Here is a 22,707-nt window from a genome sequence, read left to right as displayed (position 1 = left end):
ACACACACACACACACACACACACACACACACACACACACACACACACTTTCTCATGCATTCACTCGCACTAAATCAGGTCTACAACTGTGACATCAAGCCGAAGAGGACATAAAACACTTAGCGGGAGTGTGTTTCACGGTCGTACCCTGGCTATCACGACGAATGGCCGCAGATGAACTGCAGGTCATCCATGCTTGTTGTCCCAACAGGGGGAGACCTGACGATGACAAACATGTGCAACCGACAAATAAAACGCACGGTTCAATCCTGTCACATGTTCCAGCGCGGAACGCACACACACTCTCCCCCATCCGCTAATTCACACAGAAACGCACACACACAATCTCCTTAATCACAACTGTGCAATGTGCTTTCCATCACATACTGTACACACACATTCTGTCTCCCTCTCTCTCTCTTTCTCTCTCTCTCACGCACTCACACACACCATAGATGTGTTAACACACATGTCGGTGTGTATTATTGATGAGCGAGCACGCGGTAGGGCTCAGCAGATTAAATAAAAATGCTAAAGGCCGGCAAGGGGCGCAGATCACTCATGAATTATTGGCAGAAATACGCTGCACCAGGGAATCTCAATTTGAATGGAGAATTTTTCTGTGTGTGTGTGTGTGTGTGTGTGTGTGTGTGTGTGTGTGTGTGTGTGGATGTATATTACTCATGTTGTGGGGACATTAATCTGCTCAGGCTGTCATGTTGTGGGGACTTCGCCTTCCTTTAAGTCACCATAATGTCATCATCATTACATTTTAGGCTGAAGACTTGGATTAAGGTTAGGTTATGGTGAAGGTTAGCTTTAGGATTAGCCATGTAGCAGCGAGGGACAGGTAAACACAAGTAAGTCGGTGTAATGTCCTCTGACGTGATGTAAACACGACTGCTTGTGCGTGCATTTACACAGCAGAGTCATATATTGACACATGCTGTCCACACCCAAATGCAAATACTAGGACACATCCGTCCATAGTGGCCTGTGCAGAATATATGCTCAACAGGTAAGGTATGTACACACAGTGAAAGAGTGTATTGTTTCCACACACCCATGCAGCAGACAAAGCGCCACATGACAGAAACACTTTTACTGCTCACACAGTGAAATGCTCCACAAGGTTTTTTTAATCGATACCCACAGACACACGATTACACATGTACAACAAACATTCAGTCTCATTATGTGATACAGCAAATAACATTCTGTAGAAGTAATATACTAAATACATAAAGAGAAGCCAGTATTTTACTTCTCCACATTGTATTTCTGAATACATTCTGATGACTTGAAGGATTGTCTTGCATAGATTCATTAATGCTTTCAGTCACCAAACTGTAAAGCGAACCATTACTTATTTGATTTCACTGAGCTGTCGAGCTGCTGTCCCTCACAGGCCCCTGTAGGAGCAACGTCTGATGACAATAGTACACAGCCTAAAAGATCCAGACCGTGAGACAGTTGAGTCTCATTCCCAACTCGTCAAACGTTGATGCCTCGAGTTTCCACTTCGTTAGTGGCCGGCCCGAACTACCAGCCTAAAGCGTCAGTATTTGATGAGCTGGGAATGAGACTCAACAATCAACTCTCTTACGCAGTGAATTGGACCTTGAAGCAAAATGTGTCAACTTCAAAAATCAAACAAATCTGAGTGGCCATTATTTGCAGAGCAATTAGGTTAATTAAAAGCTCAAAAATAATCCCAGAAAAGCCCTTTAAAAATGATGTTTGTTAAGCTGAATGAATCTATTTTTGGACTACAAGTGCATCAATCTGGCTAAGAACCAAGTGGATTGCTTGAAAGTCATGTTTTATTGACATCCCATCTGCTTTTTATGAGCAGATAGTGACTACTTGTTCATTGTTTCTGATCAACTCAGACAAGGAGACATTGTCACTTGACATTTTGACACGTCTTACAAAAAAAACATGTGATGTGAACCTATAACGCTCCATACGGATCAATAAAAGAAAGAAGTCAAGCAGTAATCGGATCATAAAAGTAACCAGTTTAAGTAAAGTCACCCAGATTTAAGTCTATTAAGAACCACAGTATCTGAATGTCCTTGAACAATTCAACCTTTTACCTGCTCACGCACTGTAAACCACTCTGAACCGTGCATCAGCTAAAAGCTCACCAGCGTAACATATAAAATGTCTTTCTCCCTCCACTTTCTCTTTCTCCGGCTACAGTCAGTATCTCTCTGCTAAGTTCTCCTAACGCTCCGGTGATGTAAAAATCGATGGCGAGGTCATCAGGTTTCCCTTGTTGGCTGCCCCTCCCCTTCCTGCCTGCAATTTAATAATGCCCCTTTAAAGGCAGTGTTTAAGCCTCGCCGAGCGATTGTTTTGTCAATAAGACCTCCTTTTACGAACGTCTTAAAAGCACAGACAGGCAGCGAGCGAGCGAGGGAGGGAGAAGCAGAGAGAGAGAGAGAGAGAGGTAGTATTTAAGAGGGCAGAGTGGACGGACGTTGAGGCTACTTAGGAAGGAGCGGTGTGGCACGTTCATATACGCCGCTTATCAGGTTTCAAAAATAAACGAGCGTAGGGAGAAGAGAGGAGAGGAAGGGGTGAGGGAAGAGGGAGAGAGGAGAAGGAAGCATGACAACATAGACAGAGAAGAAGCACTTTGTTTTGTTATTTTGTCTATTTCCTTTTTACTTTAAGTGTTCAGACGGTCCGGTAAACTTGAACATGCAGTGTTAAATCAAAATTAAATGATCATTCCGGTTTATTACATCTGGATTCCCGCCATTGTTTGTTGGCAGCTGTCATATAATTGTACTATTCTGAGAAGGCTGGGACGAACCTAAAAGAAATCAGGCAGAGCGAGAACAAGAACACACCTGGAGCTCGCAGGTTAGCCAGAGAAAACAAAGGCCGACTGTGAAATGATGACTTAAACAGCCCGTTGTAAACTTTCCTCACAGTTTACAGAACAAAATCCTGGTTCAACTTCGACTTCCCACAGTTTTCCTGTGTGATAAAAGATTATTATTCATGTGCACTCTCCAATTAGAGTTGCTTTTAGACAATCTAGCGACACTGTTGGCTTGTTTATGACCAATCTGATCCTGTTGTTGCATCTGACAAAGCTATTCCCTGATCTCAGATATTACCTTGGTGAGTAAAATGTTATTACTGACTATGACAGTCGAGCTGTCGCCTTTTACAGGAACAGAAATATCCTTTAAAAGAAATGCGAGAGAGACAAACAGGTAGAGTGAGATGAGTTTCATGGTTCAGTGTGTTGACAAGCTAGAGAGAGAGATGCTGGAACTTGTTCGCAGAAAGCCTTCTGAGGTGTGTGTGTGTGTGTGTGTGTGTGTGTGTTTTGGATTTAGCAGGCCCAGTTTCAGTCCATGCCCTAGAGCCTGTTTCATACACTGCAGCTCTGTCAGTTGCTTCAGCCTGAAACTCCCCGACATAACAGCAAATACCACACACACACATACACACATACACACATGAACACGCATGTTTCTCTCTGGAAACGACGTCACCCTCAGATTTCAACACATTCAGAGATAAAATGTTGAAAATCATTTCAAAGCTAATATTTTCTTCTCCCACTTTCAAGTCTGTTGCCACCAATCGCCTTTAACAGGAATCTTCAGCCTGTGCAGACACGACCCTGCCTTTGCTGTATTATGACAACAGAAATGTGTGTAGACATGCGTGTGTGCTTATACACATATAGGTGTCCATGTGCAAAGAAACACTGCGAACCGAACACCGTCTCTCCTCCCCCCTTACCTCCCTCTTTCTTCCTCTCACTCTCTCTGTTTCTCTTACATCACAGCACGCCGCCCGAGGCCAAACCTGCATTTCTCTCCATTCGCCTCTCTCTCTCTCAGTCTTTTTTTTTTTATTCCCCTCCTCTTTTCTCCCCACTCCTCTCCCTTGCTTTTCAACCTTCTTTTGTAGTAGCGGAGAGAGGAGGGGAGGGGGGGGGTCCAAAACATGAAAGGCGGCAGAACGTGAATGCCAGGATCTGTGTCGAGGCACACACGGCCGCTGTCGTACTCGCCGCCGCCATCAGTCAGTTGTTGTTCTCACGCTGATGTTTTCTTGTGTTGATCAAAAGCTGTTGTGAAGCGGATCAGCCGGGGCCGCGGCGCAAGCGCTGTGTGCCAAAATTAAACATCTAGGAAAAAAAATAGGACACCTACTCTGACAATTAACAAGCATAAGAGTGACATTTATTTTGTGCAATTAAGATAAGTGATGGTTCTGTGAGAGGGATTTGTAGACAAAGCATAAAATAATGAGCTAACAGATTGATGGAACAAACTGAATCAGGGATTGTTCAGTGGATCCTGCAGGCATGTCACTATCACAAGACAAAAACATATTACCCCATCAGTTTTTTTTTCTTTGGTGTTTGCTGACTGTGGATATCGACTGCCTGAATGCCTTCTTTCTGGGCAGTCAGAGGGATCCCCGTAGCGATGGCTGCTGTGAGCCAGTGGGGGGAAGTGACACGCGCAGAGACAGGATATGACACGGGCAGTATGGGGGGCGGATTTAGGTCAACCACTGTGTGTTTGTAGCAGTCACCACTGTATGCCCTGTCAGCAATACTGGCTCTGTGTGACACTGGTCATCTGTGTGTGTGTAAACACAGATTTTGTTTTGTGTGGTTGGGTTTGTGTATTTTCTTGTGGTTTTGGTAAACGGAAACACACTGTATTTATTTACTTGCAAATACATATGTAAAAACACACACAAGAGGAGTAATGCTAACATGGCCCTCGACAAAGCACATGCACAAAAAGTCAGGCGTACACACACACATATATAGAGGCACATATATTTTGATCCAAGCCCAAAGGCTAAAGGACACAGACTCTTTCCAATGCTGTGTTTGTGGAGTGGGCGACACAGGACCGCCATGTTGTTTCTGGGTAAAGCCAGGCTTCCAGCCATAGCCTCTCTCTGGCATTGATGGATGACTGGCCGACTGAGTCCAAGACTGTGTGAATGTGTGTGAAGGGAAGCAGGAACCGAGATAAAGAGAATGACGGAGGTCACATTTGACAGCTACACACTCTCTTCTGATGTCTTATTCTTGTTCTCTGCCTTTGTTTCTTCGTCTTTGTCTTTGTTTTTCGGATTCCTCTCTCACCCTCTGTTTGTATTTTGCCTTTTGGCTAGTCCTGTTTAGAAGTCAGCGAGTGTTGCAGAGCCAGCCCAGTCAGAGCCAATGAGTTCATGTATGTTTTTCAAGTGGCCAGTATTTCTCTGAGAGGCACATTGTCATGGACATACACAATAAAAACACGCTGAGCTCTTCTCCAGCTTGTGTGTTTGTGTGTGTGTGTGGTTAGCCTGTCGCTCTACTCTGTAAAACCAGCTTTAGTGGTAGATTCATGGCTCTCTTAATGGACACTGGGCTCTTGGGTAGTGGGGGCAACAGAGAGTGTGTGTGTGTGTGCTTACATACTTGTATTTTATGTGTGTGCAGTAATGGGGATTAAGTGACCCCATGGCTGCTCTCAGTCTAAAGCTCCTTTTAAATTTCACACTGTTTTTCTTATGTTTCCCTCCATATGTGGCAGTGAATCCAACTAATCCACCTCATGTTATTATGAGCTCGATCAGCAGACCAGCGTGTACTGACTGAATGTGTGTGTGTGTGTGTGTGTACATAGCTATGCATGTGTTTGGAAACGGTTCAGGAACTATTCGCCCGCCAATAAAGACGTATATGTATCGCTGACTCAAAACACAGGCCTCCTGTCTAATAACAGCCTAGCTGCAGCCTTGGTCATGTGACTCCTGCATGACCTCACTCCAACCTTACCTTAACATCAAATGTGTATGTGTTGCATATTGTTTTGATATGCCCGTGCATGTGTAAGGTACCACACCTTCTCCTTAGACCTAAGTCAGACAGGTTTTTAATCTGTAGGATGAGAAGCAGAGAGGATCATGGGACAGGGTGTATGTTTGTGTGTAGGAGTGTTATGGACATGCAGCTATTTGCAACCATTCGATTGGTCTGGGCAGCTTTCAGGGAAAACCGTAAGAATGATGCCACTGGTTGACAAGTGAGTGCATGCAGCAGGATGAGAGCATACGGTTACGAGTACGTTTGTAACTGTGAATGCATGGAGGTGTTTGTACGTGTTGAAAGCTGCACGGACAAATCACGGACAATACGTCTCTTTGCACAATATTAGGTATGGCGGCTTTTTATTGTACACTCCTCCCCGACGTTCCCTTCTCTTAACTATATGTGGATTTGTGTGCAAGCAGCTGCATTAGTTTATTTAAACTTGTCTGAAACATCTAATCCAAGCATCTGACCTGAGAACGACACCGAGGGGGAGATGGAAGGAGGGAGGAAAGGAGAAGGAGGTGATTTATGAGTTAACTCGTCAACTGAGGAGAACAAGGGGAGAAACTCATAACTGTAATTCCCTCACACACCCACGTGCGGTGCGCTCACATACATTCACAGACGTACAGTATGCAGGTACATGCGCACAAACGCGCCGCCGCCTCCCCCGCTACGCGTAGGATCATGTGTGAGTGGTGTAATAAAATAACTACTTACTTAAGAAGATGGAGATGTGCTGGGACACGGGATGGGATAATAAAGTTCTGCAGGGATACAGAGTGAGATAGAGGAATTGGAACGGGGCGTATGGTGTAAGAGTTAGCTTTAAAATGCTGTGTGAAGGCTTATCTTGTGGTAACTGTGCAGAAAGTGTAGTTTTTGTTAATAATAAGGACATTATGTCTGACTTTTAGAAACAGGATTGGTTGAAAGAACAGTTCAGATAAAAGAATTAACAGGATTAATTCAGATAAAATGACAGTGTTTTATTTTGAATGATTAAGTGTATTTGTGTGTGTCTATGTGTGCGTGTTTCAGTGGCAGCAGGAAGGATATATGGGCTCGGCGTTAATTGTGGTTGAGCAGCAGACAATCGATGCTAGCTTCGCGGTGACAACCTGATGATAAGCTACATGATTCTACCCGTCAGAGCTCGCTTTCTTTTAGTGCTTTTAAATCACATTGATTGGCAGCCAGAAGGACTTTGTAGTTATACAGTTATTTTAAGAGGCCCTCAGATTTGAATATGCATGTAAACTCCTGTCGACGTGTGCTGAAATCCACCCCCGGGTCCTGACGTGTGTGTGTGGGTGTGTGTGTGAGATGCCCAAATATCCAGCTGTATAAATGTAAGGTGTGTGCAGGCCCGTGCATGTGTGTGCACATTCTCTCAGATTACTAATGTAATATTGGCAATGAGTGCAGAGGACATGTGTATATATGCGTTTGTGCACATGTGTGTGTTTCAGTGTGTCTCATATTACTAATATAATATGGTAGAAGGCTCAGGAGATGCGTGTGTGTGTGAGTATGTGTGCCGCAGAAATTGAGAACTCCACATGAATTTAAATCAACGAGCTTGCAGAGTAACCTTTTGTATATCCAATCTGCATCTTTCCACTGCTCGTTATTAAATTATCCCCTAATTGGTCACGCAACAAAGGCAGCTGATGAAAAAGACAATTTCTTGCTTTTAATTGGGCATTTCACGTGTGCTTCGTGTACACCTGTGTGCGGCTGCCTCGGCTCTGTGTGTCTGTGTACGCCTGTGTGTGTGCGAGTGTGAGTGTGTGTGTGTGTCTCGGGTGTAATGAGAATAGGACATTAGCAAGGGCTTGGCAGACGCCGTCGCAATCAGTTCCACTCTTTCCAGAGAAGGAGGGAGAGGGCGGGAGGATTAATCCAGACATTAGCAATCTCAGAAGGAGAAATAGATTGAAGGCAGAACAACAAAGAATGAAACTCACCCAGTTTCCTCGAATGACTTTTAAGAGCCTTCAGTTGTGGCACAACATGTGGCCGACATTTTTGATCCATTGTACCACGGGTGCGTGCGTATGTCAAGCATGTGTGCCCGCGGTGGGAATGGAGCTCGTACCCCTGGCGGTGTTTTCGCGCCACGCCGGTCTCCCCTGAAATTTTTACATCAAGTCATTTTCCTTCCTCCTGCTTGTCTTTCGGTGTTCTTTTGCCCAACTTTAGGCGTACCACCAGTGGTGTGTCACGCCAAAATAGCCCAGCTATTGTTGCAGTGAGCGGAGCTGAATAGTGCAGCTCATTGTGTTGTGATGGGAGGCAGGGGAATGAACAGGCCATAAACACTGGCCCTATAGCACCCAGGGGTCGCGCAAAGGTGAAGCCTCACTCCCCCTAATAGCGAAGCTCCGCTTTTTTTTCTTCTCTCCTTTCTCTCTTTCCCCTCTGTCTCTCCATCACTCTTTATCTCTCTTGGACTCTTTCCCTTTCTGATTTCTTCCCTCTCTCCTAACCTCTCCCTCTCTCACAGTCTTTCTTTCTGTCAGCTTATTAACGGTCACAGCAAGAGTGTCTGGTTTGCAGACCAGAGCCCCTTGCTTTTTTTTTTTTCTTCTCCCCCCAGTCTCTCACACTCCTCCTTCCCTCCCATTCTCCCGCTCTCCATCGCTCCGTTCCCCTGGCTGCTATTATGAGAGGCATTTTATCCTTTGTTCCAGCCCCCATGGTGCATCTGGCCTCAGATATGGGGACGACGGGGACAGGAAACCGGCGAGAGTTTTTTTTTTTTGCGCGGAGGAGGGGGTTTGGTGGGTCAGAGTGTGGGTTTGTTGCTGGGAGGTGGACCGCCAGTTTCCACCATACAGGGAAGGAATGATAAGGAGAAGGAAACAGATAGAGAGAGGGACAGAGAGGGAGGTATGAGAGTCACTGTAGTTATTCTTGTAGCAGCGGTAGCGGCGATAGTAGGATTATTACTTCACTGACACACAGTCTATTTAATCCTTCGAGTAAATAACCACTGGTGCCATATTTCTGGGAGGTCACGTCAACTTACAAGTCCATTACATTCCTCCCTGATCCGCATTATACCAGGAACAAATGCCTGACTTTCTAGGCAGTGCACACCTATTGCCAAAATACCTTCCTTTGTTGCATCAGTGGATTTCCGAGGGAGTTAGAAGGAGCGAAGAGGAGAGGAAGGACCCGAGAATGAAAGAGCAAGGAGGTGAAGAGAAGGAGAGGTCAACAGTTAGCCAGCGCTGGCCTCGAGTTGACCTCGTCCTTCTATAAAGGGCCTGAAGAGGAGAGGAGAAGATAGGAGAGGAGAGTTAAAGGAATGCTCAGGCCTCCTCAACCCTCCTTGCCCTCTCTCCCTCGCTCCTCCTCTCATATCTCCCCAGCAAAACAGGGTAGGAAGGGAGGAAGGGAGGGAGGGGGGTGTTGGTGATAAAACTCCAGACGTTCCCTCATTTGATGGTGCTCTGCCATGTCAGTGCATTCTTGCATTCCTCCCTAGTTCTCTCTGTTTCTGTCCCCCCACCCCAAATTCCGGTTCAACATATTTTATTAGAACAAATTGAGAAATAAAATCAAGCTCAAAGGCTGACACGATATCTGTCGCTTTGTTTCTCAGATCGTTCCACCTCATAGAAAAGCACCGCTAGCAACCCCTGCCGAAAATTAACAATTTCTCCAAAGCGGTTTACAGGATGTAACGAAACAATTATATAAAAACGATGCAAGGCTGCTAATCATTCTCCCTTTCTCCTGCTATCTGTCTCTGCCACTCTCTGTCTCCTCACTCCCCCTGCAGCTCTGCCTTTAGGAGGTGATACAGGAGAGATAGCGGGGAGGAGCACCATAAAGCTGTTAGTGAGGGAATATTAAGGAGATATAAACCAAGAGGGTCCCATTCACTAATCAGGGGTCAAACAGATGCCCCAGCTAGTGGCCCTTTTGTTTCTTTCCCCCCTCGTCTCCTTTCTTAAGATCTCTTAAACGCTCCTTTTTTTCCAGCTTCTGAAGCTGCTGCGCGACTATTGTTTCCTTAAAGTTCGGCTAAATGCTCCCCCTTTTTAGAGATGAAATAGAAGTGTCCGGTGCGGCAACAGCAGGAACACATAAATCAAGTCAGAAGCCCCAAGAGCCCTCTCTCCTTGAGGTCATTACAGGTCAAAGGGTCATTTCACAAGAGGTTAGGCTGAGCAAGGCCAGAGCGCTGCCTCGGTGGGTGTGTTCGAGGGCGTGAATGTGTGTGAATGGAGCGAGATTAAGTCTCAGTGTGTGTCTGTGTGTGTGTGTGTGTGTGTGTGCAGTTAGAAAATGAAAGAGTAGCAGATTTAAATATGAGTAACGGTGTGTGTGCATGTGTGTGTGTGCTCAATAAATGGTCTGACCGTGTGCTTTTATTGGAGGTCACAGGGTAAAGAGGTTTTGTCCAGGGCTATATGTACCAAATCCAGCTCCTGTGAAAACACACGCACACACACTAAAAAAAGCTCCTGCTGTCACAGACTAACACATGGTCACCTGTCTTAGCAGAGTATCACCCAAAACAATGCCTCTCACCAGTGGCAACATGACATGTTTCTGTCAGCAACACTTCCAGCACCGCCGCGCTCGAAAGGCAAGCGTGTTAAACAGTCAGCAATCTGAGCTCGTCGTGAGGTGGAATGTCTCCAACAAAGCGAGATGGGTCGACATGTTTCGAACAGGCAGAGAGAAAATCCCGGTTAAGCCTCGCCCCACAAAGACCCCACTGTTCAGGCCGATGTGACTGTGTATAAGCCGAGGCTGTGCAAGTTTGTACAAGTCGTGGACTTCTGCGTTTTTTAGAGACAACTGCCTCGGTTGTTAGGGCTGTTAAGATGTGACTTTTTCTGTGGCTTTACCGGGGCTCAGGGCTGCTTAGGGGAGAATAATTTCTCCCTATCACTGTTATGGTTAACTAAGAGAAAGAGGCGGGTTTGGCAACGCGTTTGTTTTCATGCTGCGTGCCAAGATTTTCACGGTGTTAGTCAGCAATTTTTGCCTGATCTTGTTTTGAGAAATACACTGACGATGTTTCTGTCTCCTTCCTCCCTCCCTCCCTCCCTCCCTCCCTCTCTTCATCTTCTGCAGGTTCATTAACGCCAGGAGGAGAATAGTGCAGCCCATGATCGACCAGTCAAACCGTGCAGGCAAGTCTCCTATAGTTACTGTATTCAAGTCTCGCAGGCGAAAGCCGTCCACACTCCATGCACCCGGAGGCCCCTCAGCTGGTAAATACAGGAATGTCCAGAACCTCCTGGGGATTTCCCCTCCAGTGTCGTGACTGACCACTAAAATTAAGAACCAAAATGTTACAACATTAACAGCAACCATTAATCGACTTTGACGTGCCATTTGGGGTGAGAAGCTATTCATTAATTATAAAATATAATAATTTGGCTGAACATGAGTTTAACGATGAGTGGATTTATTTTTCAAAGCCCCGTAAACAAAACTAGCTGTGTTCTCAGCAAAGTTTGCTCTTAACCCCTTACTCCCCCCTTTTGCCAGCCAGGCAAAGGAAAAAAAACACTCAACCCTTCCTCCCTGGCTCAAACCAAAACAGAAAGAGAGCTGCACCCGTTTCTTTTTTTGGGTGACCGTTGTTTGGCTTTTTGGCTCCAGACCTGTTTTTACCCTCCCTCCCGACCCCTCCCCACTCCTTTAAACTCCCCCCTCCTCAACCCTATTTGCGGCTGTTTCAGGGAGCGAGGGGAGCGAGTGAGCGGTCCCCCTGGTGCATGGCTTGGTTTGGACTGCCGTAAACTTTATTACCTGTAATAGGGGTCAGAGGTCAGGGTGGCATTAGGGGCGCAGTAAAGTTCAAAGGCATTCAGTGGGGCTGAGTTCTTGCTTTTGCTTGACTGACCCCCAAACAGCCTGAATCGAAGGTAAGTGGATTTCTATGAGAGCAGAACAATGGGGGCGAGGGGAAAAATAGGAACCCTATCAGGTTTCACTTATCGTCGCTGCTCAGTTATAAGCAGTATTTATTAGATAAAGCATTTAAGGTACGAGCAAGAATGACTTATTGTCTGATCAGAGCCTCGGCCTGGAGCTCATTTTGTTCTTTGGGTAATGTGCAATAATCAGACACCGATGAGAACAGTAATTAAATGTCGTAAGTCCTACATAACAAGTGATGATGTTTAATTTAAGGAACGATTCTGATTCCAAAAAAAGTTTGGTACGATGATTTGCAAATCCTTTTCGACCTATGGCAAGATGTTAAATGTTCAGACTGACAGACTTGGGAGAGGTGGGAAGTAAAAATACTCTGTTACTGTACTTTTCTGACAACCTTTTAGTTTTACTCCCTACATTTTAACACAAATATCTGTACTTTCTACTCCTTACATTTTCAAAACAAGCTTGTTACTTTAGTTTAAATGCTTTTGAGGAGAATTATAAATTATTTTTATTCTGCTTCATTGCACGCCACCTTCTCAAGACTCAACAATCAACAATCTTTCAGGTGCGTTTCCGAACATCTCGGACAAACATTACTGGTTCTACCTTTAGTATTAATAGTCTATTAACATGACGTGAGCTTCAGTTAGCTTTGCACAGAAATGGCTGGTAGAAATGTCCTTCAGAGGGACACTACTTCTACTTTAAGAGTCTTTTTGTGCAGAAGTATCTGTACTTTTACTTGAGTAAAGAATTTGTGAACCTCTGACACAAAGTAAGAACCACGTCATCCCAACTTTTTTGAATTGAGGCTGTAGCAGCCTTGTTTTTACCTTTGCATGACTGACTTTCACATAAAAAAATGTAGGCTACTTTAAAAGAGAAAGAACTTAATGTTAAGGAGTAAAATTAAAAGCATTTTATCCTCACAAGGACTGCAGTCACGCCAACACGTTTCATTGGTTCATTCTGTGGTAACAGTTGTCACCTCATGCAGATGGCTCGAGTCTCATTCTAAAACAAAAGTCCTTGTGTAGTGTGTGTTGAACTCTCTCAGTCCGATCCCTATTAGAAGCATTTAGACGCATTAAAGTCTACCAGGAGCTTACAGTGGAGAAGCCGGCTGCACAGACACGGAGCAGAATGACGTTGAAAGACAACGGTGGCGGCTCCCTGTGCGTGCACCGGCCAACAGATGATCCCGCTTCGGCCACTGAGCCTTAATTAAAAGCACTAATTGACCACTCCGTCCCCTCCCTCCAATCCCTCTATCCCTCCCCTCCCTCTGTCTCCTCCTCCATCCACAGTAAGTCAAGGAGCTCCCTACAATCCAGATGGCCAGCCGATGGGGGGCTTCGTCATGGACGGCCAGCAGCACATGGGAATCAGACCACCTGGTAAGGCTTTCTCTGCGTGTCTGTTCCTTTCTTTCCTCCCTCTTTCTTGCCATCTTTCTCCTTTCTTTACTTGCTCATTTTCATGCCTTTGCCCTCCTTTTTTGTTCCTCGTTTTGAATCTTTTCTTATCAATCCCTCCAAATTTATTCTCACTCTTGTCCCTTCTAATGAATCTCTTTCATCCCTACTTTCTCAGCCCCTTTTTCGCTCTCCTTTCTCATCTGTAACTGTAACTCTAGGTGTCTTTCATATGGTATCTGCCATGTTGGTTTATTCTACCAGTAAAGATCCCTGTCTTTTCTCACACACAAGCACTTAGTGGAATCTATATGGCCGCCGTGTGGTGGTTTAAGTGTAAGCTGGGCCAGTATATGCACCCTCAAACACAGTGATAACGATACAGACACACACACACACACACACACACACTGCTACCTCCCCCTCCCTCGGCACACACAAACCAGAACAGGTGTGGTCAATCACATTACACAACCATCTCCTTCCTCACTCCCACTCCCTCGCTCTCAGTCCCTCTCTCTCACGCCATCAGGTCTAATCCCAGAGTTTGTCCTTAAGCTCCTCTCCTCCTCCTCTATCCCCTGTTTTCTGGGATTCTCTCAAGTCTCTAACCCTATCTCACCGTCCACTCAAAGTCAGCAGGTTTGGATAAACTGCCAGGCTACTTAACCCCCCCCCTCGCCCTGCCTCACCACACCTCGCCCTGACAGATTTAAGCTAGTGCTCTCGTCTGCTATGTTGTGTGTGAAGTTAAGTTTCACATGAAAAATCATCTGTTTTACCTTTTCGTTCTCCTGGTCGCAATAACTCAGAGGCATACTGTGCCTAAACAGACCATTCAAAGGTGTGGTGAGTGATTCTGGAGAAAGACAGCTGATTGTTGAGTCTCATTCCTTAGTCGTCAATTTCCAAAAACTAATTTTGGTTAGTGGTGCTCCAAACTAAGCGTCTGTTTCTATTCGACGCCTTGGGAATGAAACCCAACAATCAACAAGGTGCGATACACATGTATAACAATTTTCATACATGTCCGTGAAAGTAGTCCCTTGGGCTTGGGGGGCGCTAGTGAGCCTTTTTTGCCCCCGCCCATCGCCAAACCTTTTAAAATATGTACATTTGACACCTTATTACCATGGTTTTGCATTTAACTTCACTCCCTGTCTCTCCTGTTTCCCAGGACCAATGGGTGGAATGGGCATGAACATGGGCATGGAAGGTCAGTGGCACTACATGTAGCCCCGCCTCAGTCCGACCAATCGCAACACAAAGGGGGATGTAAGTACACACGATGACCTGGACACACACTGACTCACATGCAACATTTTTAATAAGGACTCAGATGTACATTATTTATGTTTACGTCTGCAGCAGATCAGGAGGTGTGGTCTGCTTGTAGGTTGCAATCTAAAAGGAAATCTCTGACTATTTTTACCAATGCACTGCCAAATAATTGTGAAGTTTTATTATAGTTATGGGAGTTTAAAATGGATAAAGTCATTGTTTTCACTAATAGAAATTCTCCAGACTGTTGTTCCCAGGCAGATTTTTCTATGTTACTCTCTCTCTCTAACTGTCCCGCCCTCGGTCTGGTGATAAGAGCCTTTGATCACAACCTTGTAACTCTTTTGTGTATGTAATGTGTGTGTGTGTGTGTGTGTGTGTGTGTGTGTAGCTCTCTCACACATATCCAATAGCTACAGGACCAAACATCCTTCATATCAGGGAGGTAAGATGAGAAGGTTTTCCGGATTTAAAAGAAAAAGAGGAAGAGAGGAAGAAAGACAAACAGGGACGAGGAAAACAGACATAAAAATACAAATAAGTTTTGAATGTTTGACTGCGTTTAAATTAATAATCCTCAAATTTTTTTTAATTTTTCTATCAATTGCTCTTAGTTTGTGTGTGTGTGTGTGTGTGTGTGTGTGTGTGTGTGTGTGTGGCGGATGGGGCAAAGAGGGGAGAAAGGAGGAGAGGGGTGATGCTGAAGGAAACAAGGCGGGGATGGGTCGGGACAGGAGGTGGGTGGTGAGATGGGGTGGGGGGACTAAAGGGAAGAGGGTGGGGGGGGCAGGTAGGACGTTACCATGGCAACAGACTGATTGGCAAAAATGTAAGCAGTCGTGCTGGTGCAAGGAGAGAGAGAGAGAGGGAGAGGGGGAGAGAGAGGGAGAGAAGTGAGCGCCCCTTAAGTGTCATAAATCTGCCGGGTTGCTGTTGATGCATGAGCCACATTAATACACACACTAACCAGCTCGAGGAGCCCCCTCCCTCACCCTCACCCTCACCCCCCTCCCTCACCCTCACCACCCCCCCTGTCTTTCTAATGCTCGTTCTGTCTCACCCCCTCTTTGTGGTTTTTCTCACTGTCAATTCTCCTCCTCTATCTCTTTCACACAAACACCTTTTTTCTGTTTCTCTTTAATTCTCTGCCTCTCTCTCTCTCTCTCTCTCTCACCCCCTCCCTCTCTCCCTCCCTCGCTCTCTCTCTCTTGCCCCAGGGCCAAATAGACTCCCACATAATTCTGGATGTATACAGACTTGGTGTTGTCACAGTGCACAGTGTGTATAAAGTGGCTATGGGTCCAACCTTTGTGAAACATCATTGTTTTGTATGTTTGTGTGTGTGAATGAATGTTTATCTGTGTGTGTGTACCATACAAACATTCATATATGAACACATGCATTTGCCCGTGTGTGGGTGTGTGCACGCGTACAAATGTGTGTGTCTGTATGACTGTGTATGTATGTGCATGTGTGTGTATGGTAATAGGATTACTCCTGGCACAGGGAGGAGACACAAACTAGTGCAAAATGGAGGAGGTAGCCAGCAGGGTATGGAGCTTAGCTGGGCCTAATTGACTAGATCCAAATTAAATATGCCATCACCAGAGGTGTGACCAATGGATTTGACTTATTCAGTTTACAAAAATAGAGACCATTAACCCTCCACAGAGTGTGCGTGCGCGTGCGTCCGTGCCACGATGAAAATATGCCGCCCTTGTTTCAGTCACAAACGTCCACGACCAAAGCCAAGACACAAAATCTCACATCGAATGGCATCTTTCAGGTTAGAAATGCAGGGAGACATGGTAATAGAAGGGCTGTGCTTTCAGAATGAGACGTGTGTGTGTGTGTGTGTGTGTGTGTGCGCACACGTCTGTGTTTATGTGTGCGAGTGTGTAAACATGAGGGCTGGTTCGCCGTGTCCAAGCTGCCTCTTTCCAGCAGCTGCTAGCCTTCCCAGCAGACCTTGCTTTAAACAGCCTCAATTTGCCTGCTGAATCTCGTAATTGGGCCACCAGAGGAATCCTCTGCGAGACGGGCAAAGCACAGAGAAGACGAGTAGACAGCGGAGGAAAAAAGACAGAGGGAGAGAGAGAGAGAGAGGGGCAGACAGTAAGAGGGAGGGGCGGATGAAGAGATGGCGAGCGAGAAGAGCGTAGACGACAAGAGCGAGGGGTTGAGGGAGTAGAGGGGAGGAAGGAAGGAACGAGGGAGGAGGGAGGGAATGAGCTGGGAGAGAGATGGTGACAGAAATATGTCTCCTCTTCCTCCACGACTAGTCGTTTCTTTACGGCTTCATTAGTTAGCCGTTGCTAGCTGCTAGCTCGTCTCCATCAAATATTGCTACTTTCCTTTCTAGGTCAATTAAATGTAAGTGATGTGTTATATTCTTTCATGACCAATTAAATTAATAGGTTATTACGGGAGAGGAGGGGAAACGGTTATCTTATTTGATTAAGAGAGCACAGGTTCATTATATTTTATAAGCAATTTTCATTAGCAGAGTTGAGGTTTTGTTACCGCGGGGCTAAATTGAGCGGTTATTGTGCCGAGGAGTGCTGAGCCTCGATACAGAAGGTGTGCCTAGCAGTCACACTGGAACATTAGTTAAAACTAAAGCCAATTAGTCCTGCTTAGTGAAAAGCGTTATGCTTTCCACCCAATGATGATTACAGAGCTTATATCCCCCTGCGAAACAATACACCTGTCAGCAGAGATGAAGCCCAGCAAGTGAAGCAGAAGCGAGCCGAGCCTTTGATAGCGACGAGAGTGACTCTCAGATGACCCTTACCCCCTTTCCCTTCTTCCTCTCCCCTGCTTTCCCTCTTCCACGAAAATTAGCCAGGGGTGGCCCCCGAAAACTGTAATTTTCAGTTTCAGGACAATAGTTATCACAGGGTGGAAGAATTAATTATGGCGCAGAGCGTATGGAATTTACTCCGGCCCTCCCCGCTCTCGGCTTTTCCCAAAATGTCGGGTGGAACGCTTGAGTGAACGCTGCCTGTAACCCCTTTGCTGCCAGTCTCGGCTGGAGACCCTTTGTCCCAGGATTCACTGCTCCAATCATTAAGCACAAATTTGTTAACCTTCTGCTGAGGGGTCAAGATCCCCCCCCCTCGACCCCCCACCCACCACCACGCACCCTCCCACCGTCACCCCCCCACCCCCAACTTCTCTTTCTGGTGGATGAACTTTTACTATTAACGAACATTGGGGAAAAAACAGGTCCCGATGGGGATTTTGTGCCCCCTCGCATTGTCCATGTGAATGTGTGTCCCTGTTGATTTGGCCCCTCTGGAATCCCCCTCGGAGTCTAAGAAAGGAGGCCTACAGCTCAATGTATTGATTGGCTTATTAAGTGAAAAACCTTATTAGCGATGTGTGCTCTTTCAAGCATGCATAGCATTTATTAGGACCTTGACATGGATTTACTAAAGTAATCAGGAGGCTCTCGTTAAACAGGGAAACAACTTGAAGTGGTAATCCAGAAGATCCTTGATCATTTTGGGATGTTTCTACACCGTTTATGTTCATTGTTGTGGCGTTTAGTCACTTGTCAATCAAACAGTGACTTCTGCTCGTTGGGTCTTCTGCTGAAGTTTTGTTTCAACAGAAAACTGCCCAGATATTTAATTGTATGGAAACAAAATGCATCACTGCTTCCACGCTGCACTTAAGCTAGCATCGCTAATGACTTAGCTTGTCGTAGCGCCACAGGTTGAGTCCCACAATAGAAAAGGTCACAGGTTTGATGCCATTAGGTCCAGAAAGATATGTAACCTCCACCACCTCACTCATTGAAAGGAAGCTAATTGAAGCTCACACAATAGCTCGCCCTTCTCTTACGCAAGTCGCACCTATTCTCCTCAGTAGCCCAGGTGAAAACTGATGGATGAGGGGAATGACAAACGAGGGCCCTTGCGTTCACTCCTCTGTTGTCCTCCTCCCCGCTGCACCTCTTTGTCCTTTTCCCAGCCTGCCTTTGTGTCGCCTGTAGTGGCCCTCTTGTGTGTGTGGCGAACACGTGGACGGGCCCCGGGCGCTCTCAGGTGACGGGCGGCCGCGAGCCTCACCTCTCCTCTTTGGTTTTGACAACAATGGCCGTGGCTCCTCAGCGGTGACTTTCCACCTGCGGAGATGGATGGCGGCTATTGTTGGCTTTAAAGAGAGGAATGTAGAGAGAGAAGAGGCGTCAGATGGATTTCTTTACTTCATTTTTCATTGTTAGAGGAGGGTTGATGCAGCATACTGAAAAGTGGGATCAGTTTAAGGGGTTAACAACCAGTGATGGAAGGTAACTAAGTACATTCACTCAAGTAATTTGAGGTACTTGTACTTTACTTGAGTATTTCAATTTTCTGCTACATTATACATCCACTCCACTACATTTGTTGGCAAATATTGTACATTTTGCTCCACTCCTCTACATTTATTTGATAACTTTAGTTACTAGTTTCTTTGCAGACTGCATCAGAAACAAAGCAGCACATTTTTTAATTATTTTATCTGCAATCGATCAAAAAAACACTGATTCTGACAGCAAATATACAGTTAATACATACATGTAAATATTGTTTTATTTACTTTTACTTGTACTGTTGATACTTAAGTACATTTCATATCAGATATTTTCAGACTTTTACTCAGGTACCATTCAAATGGGTGACTTACTTTTACCAAAGTAATATTTTATCACGATACATTTACTTTTACTCAAATATGACTTTTGGGTACTTTTTACAACACTGGTAACAACAATGTGTGAGTTTTAGAGTTTGTTTTACACTTTAACACAAGATTAAATTGCATCTGATGTTAAAACTGAGCTGAAATAGTCTTAGATGCTGACTGTAAACAATCAACAGATACATCAAAGGCTAATTTTAAGTTTCCTTGTAGTCCAGTTTAACAGATTATCCAGGAAATGTTAAGTACTGGACCTCGGTATCACTTCAAGTCGATCATGTGTGTTTGGTCTCTAAGTCCTCTCCTACTGTTAAAGTAGCATTACTGAGGGTGTAGGATTAACTCTCTAAACCCTCCAATGCTCTCTCTCTCTCTCTCATTCATCCACACAGTCTTAGTGAAGGGCAGACTGTGGTCTGTATTCTGACCCAGATTAGCGCTGTGTTGGGTTGGCAGCAGTCGCCACATACTGTACTGCTCCTCCAGGGTCTTATCAGCAGGTCCTGCCATGTTCAAAATGTAACCTGAGCGTCTGCTTTCTGAAGGCTACTGTGATCTATTGTCGTATTTAATGAATGATTAATGACATCTAACTCATTCAACAGTTTTCTTTGGCAGTTAACGCTCTATGCTTCAGTGGCGGAGACAATATGCTAACTTGCACAGAGCATAATGATGTTTGCATGATACACTGGAGTTTTTGATATGTTAAGCTTTATACAGTGACCAAATTTACATGTCACTGCTGCAACGTGAAACCTTGTTGTCTCTACAACATCCGATCAGTTGGCTGTGAATGAGTTTCAACTCGTCGGGGACTGTTTAATTCCTGGATTGAAGTTAAAGGTCCTATTTGGAAAAGAAGTCTTTCTGAGTAACTCTTTCCCCTTTAAAGGCTTTTACATAACAGCAGATGCTGTCTGTCTGATCCTCTCTGTGATCAGCCCTTCTCAGCAGACTCCAATCTGTTTTCCAGATGTAATCTCTTTTATGTACCTGTGCAAAATCGATCACTGATTAACCATTCTGGTCTCCTCTTTCCTCAGAACTGCAGTGCAAACCAGGGGATCACCTGTCTCGCAGAGGGCTACGGAGCATCGGAACGAGACTCCTCGACTTCCCGGTGACAACAACCAACAGCCAACCCCTCTGTCCACCACCAAGACCCAACGACATTTTATTCGGCTGACATGTGCGACATGGAAACCTGCCTTCAATCCTCGTATCCAGCGACAGAGATGCACAGATCAAACCTCATCCATCCCAGACGACCCCCTGTCCTGACAGACCCCTGCTTTCTTCTCTGGCGGGCACTAGACTTCGCCCCCTTGCCACTGCCCACTACGTTCACATGGATTCCTCCATTCAAAGTGATTGCGATTGCGAGCATAGACGACACACAAGAGACACGCTGTGTCCTTTTGCCTGTACCTTTGGCCAATGCAGCACCGGGTGATATATACTAGACTCTTTGGCAAACAAAAGAGACTTCCTGTGAAGAGCACTCCACTCTTTGGGACGACTGAATTGGACCAAGGAGAAGCCAATGTCTGTATCTGACAGGACACTAACAAAGCAAAAGAGGTGCCCTTTAAAAAAATATAGTGGATTGAAACATGGAAGGAGGGAAAGCGAGAGAAAAGAAATTAAAAGTATAACTATATCAACTCCTAGTTTGGGAAGCGAGTGGAGAAAGAAAATATACTGTATACTGTTGTAAAATTACGCTGGACTCTCACAAGAACTGGGAATTTAAGTATTGTAAATGCTATTGTATTGTTCTGCATATTATGTTGTTTCTAATAGATTTTTTAAAAAAAGGATGTGAACTTTTTTCTCTTTTTTTCTGATTTCTTTCCACACTATGTGTGTGCCGTCTCTCCATCAGATTTGACCTCCTGCCCCCTCCCTCCATTGAATCACGATGCATTTTTAAAAGAAAAAAAAAGTGAATAAACGGACAATACGATCAGTCTGTCATTTCTCGCAGGCCTTTATTGGATGGTAACAGAGAGTGTGATGGCGATTCAGATGTCCTGTTTTTCTTTTTTACTTACAGACACAGCCCATCTACGTACATGCAGGGTGCAACAGATTTGTTTTTCAACCTTGTAACTCCAATTTTGGTCATTTCTTTTATTTTTTCTTTTACATTTTCATATCAGTTGATTTTTCTCCACTGGTGCAAAAGAAATTTCGGACCGTCTGGGGGTCACGAAACTCTCTTAAAACAGATTTGGATTAACTCCGAACACAGTGACGACAAGCGAAAAGCAGTTTCTGAGAAGCTAACATTTTGGATGTACGAGGCTTTTAACTCATTTTATACTCTGTTCACATGAGGACGTGCACATAATGTAGGTGTCGACATGGCTAACATCATGACAGGCTAACAAACATGATAGAGAGCTTCACAAACAATCTAAAAAAAAAAAAAGAAAATCACTGTGGATGGGAAACGAGTGTGTGTCCCACGAACATGTTTCCTGTTTTTCTCCATGTGTGTGTGTGTGTGTGTGTGATGGAGGGCCTCTGAAAGTCTATTCCAGTGTCCTATTGATGTGTTTTATGTCACAAGGCCGAGCACTCGCATGGCCAATGGATTCTCTTGCCCCTCGGTGTTTGATGCGGCCTGATAACGGGGAGAGGCAGAGGTTATGGGAAAACACCATTTATACCACAGTCCATTCATTTTTTGATTTAACCAGATGATGTAATGCTGATCAACAGACAGGAGAGAATGTAAAAGTCACTGCGTGTGTGTGTGTGTGTGTGCGTGTGAGGGAGAACGTGTGTGTGGGTTATCAATGCATCCATTATCCATTGCTTCAAACATGTATTACGCACATCTTTAAGATTCCTTTGAAGACGAGTCATGTTTCTTATGCTTTTACTTTGAAGGGTATATATGTACATCTGTGTTGTAAATAAATACTTTTTGTTCAAATAACAGAACTCAGAAGTAGTCTCACATTATCTTCTGTGATTTGAAAATTTAAAAAAAATGTTAAATAATTTGAACAAAAAGCAAAACAACAAAAACAACAAGAACAACAAGTGATGCTGTGAAGCTAAATCAGGCACAAACATGTTGACAAACGTCCACAGAAGACAGCAGAGGTCCATTTATTCTTAAAGACACATGCACTTAAGTCCAGCGTCCTCCCATTGCTGTGGATAATGTGCAGCTAATGCATGCGTTCTGCTGTAATGTTCTCACACATGGAGAGGGAAGAGGGGGCTCGGCAAGAAGGCGAATTATCCTTCATTTAGCATTAAAATTCATTTAGGTAAAATTGCTACAAACATGTAAATGGGAAGATTAGTTCTCCCTCACGCCTTGTTGCCCGCAGTCAAAGGGCTCCGCTTGAAGCCCAGCGCGGTGCAGCCGAGGTTGTCTCCGGGATACACTGCACCTCAGGAGGCAGAGGCTGAGCCGACCGAGGAGACGAGAGGAGAGGAGAGGAGCCGAGCGAGTTTTGTCTAATTGATACATTTCGGGGAGCAGCTCTGAATCCCAAACTCTTGTTTTTTTTCAGCCCAGCG

At 45.0% G+C, this 22,707-nt stretch overlaps 1 protein-coding gene across 1 annotated transcript in view; it reads left to right on the top strand.

Annotated features, from left to right (window-relative positions):
- LOC141009147 (homeobox protein Meis1) overlaps positions 1-22,123 on the top strand; it is an 83,608-nt gene extending 61,485 nt beyond the window's left edge. Inside the window, exons 10-13 of the mRNA XM_073481593.1 lie at positions 10,958-11,016; positions 13,084-13,173; positions 14,369-14,466; positions 20,208-22,123. Coding sequence (XP_073337694.1) covers positions 10,958-11,016; positions 13,084-13,173; positions 14,369-14,427 — 208 coding nt within the window. The 3' untranslated portion in view covers positions 14,428-14,466; positions 20,208-22,123. The remainder of the gene's footprint in view (positions 1-10,957; positions 11,017-13,083; positions 13,174-14,368; positions 14,467-20,207) is intronic.
- The last annotated feature ends 584 nt before the right edge of the window (positions 22,124-22,707 follow it).

The sequence above is a fragment of the Pagrus major genome, chromosome 15, assembly GCF_040436345.1.
Source record: "Pagrus major chromosome 15, Pma_NU_1.0".
NCBI classification, from domain to species: domain Eukaryota; kingdom Metazoa; phylum Chordata; class Actinopteri; order Spariformes; family Sparidae; genus Pagrus; species Pagrus major.
The sequence above is the reverse complement of the archived record's forward strand: the minus strand, read 5'-3'. Positions and strand labels throughout refer to the sequence as shown.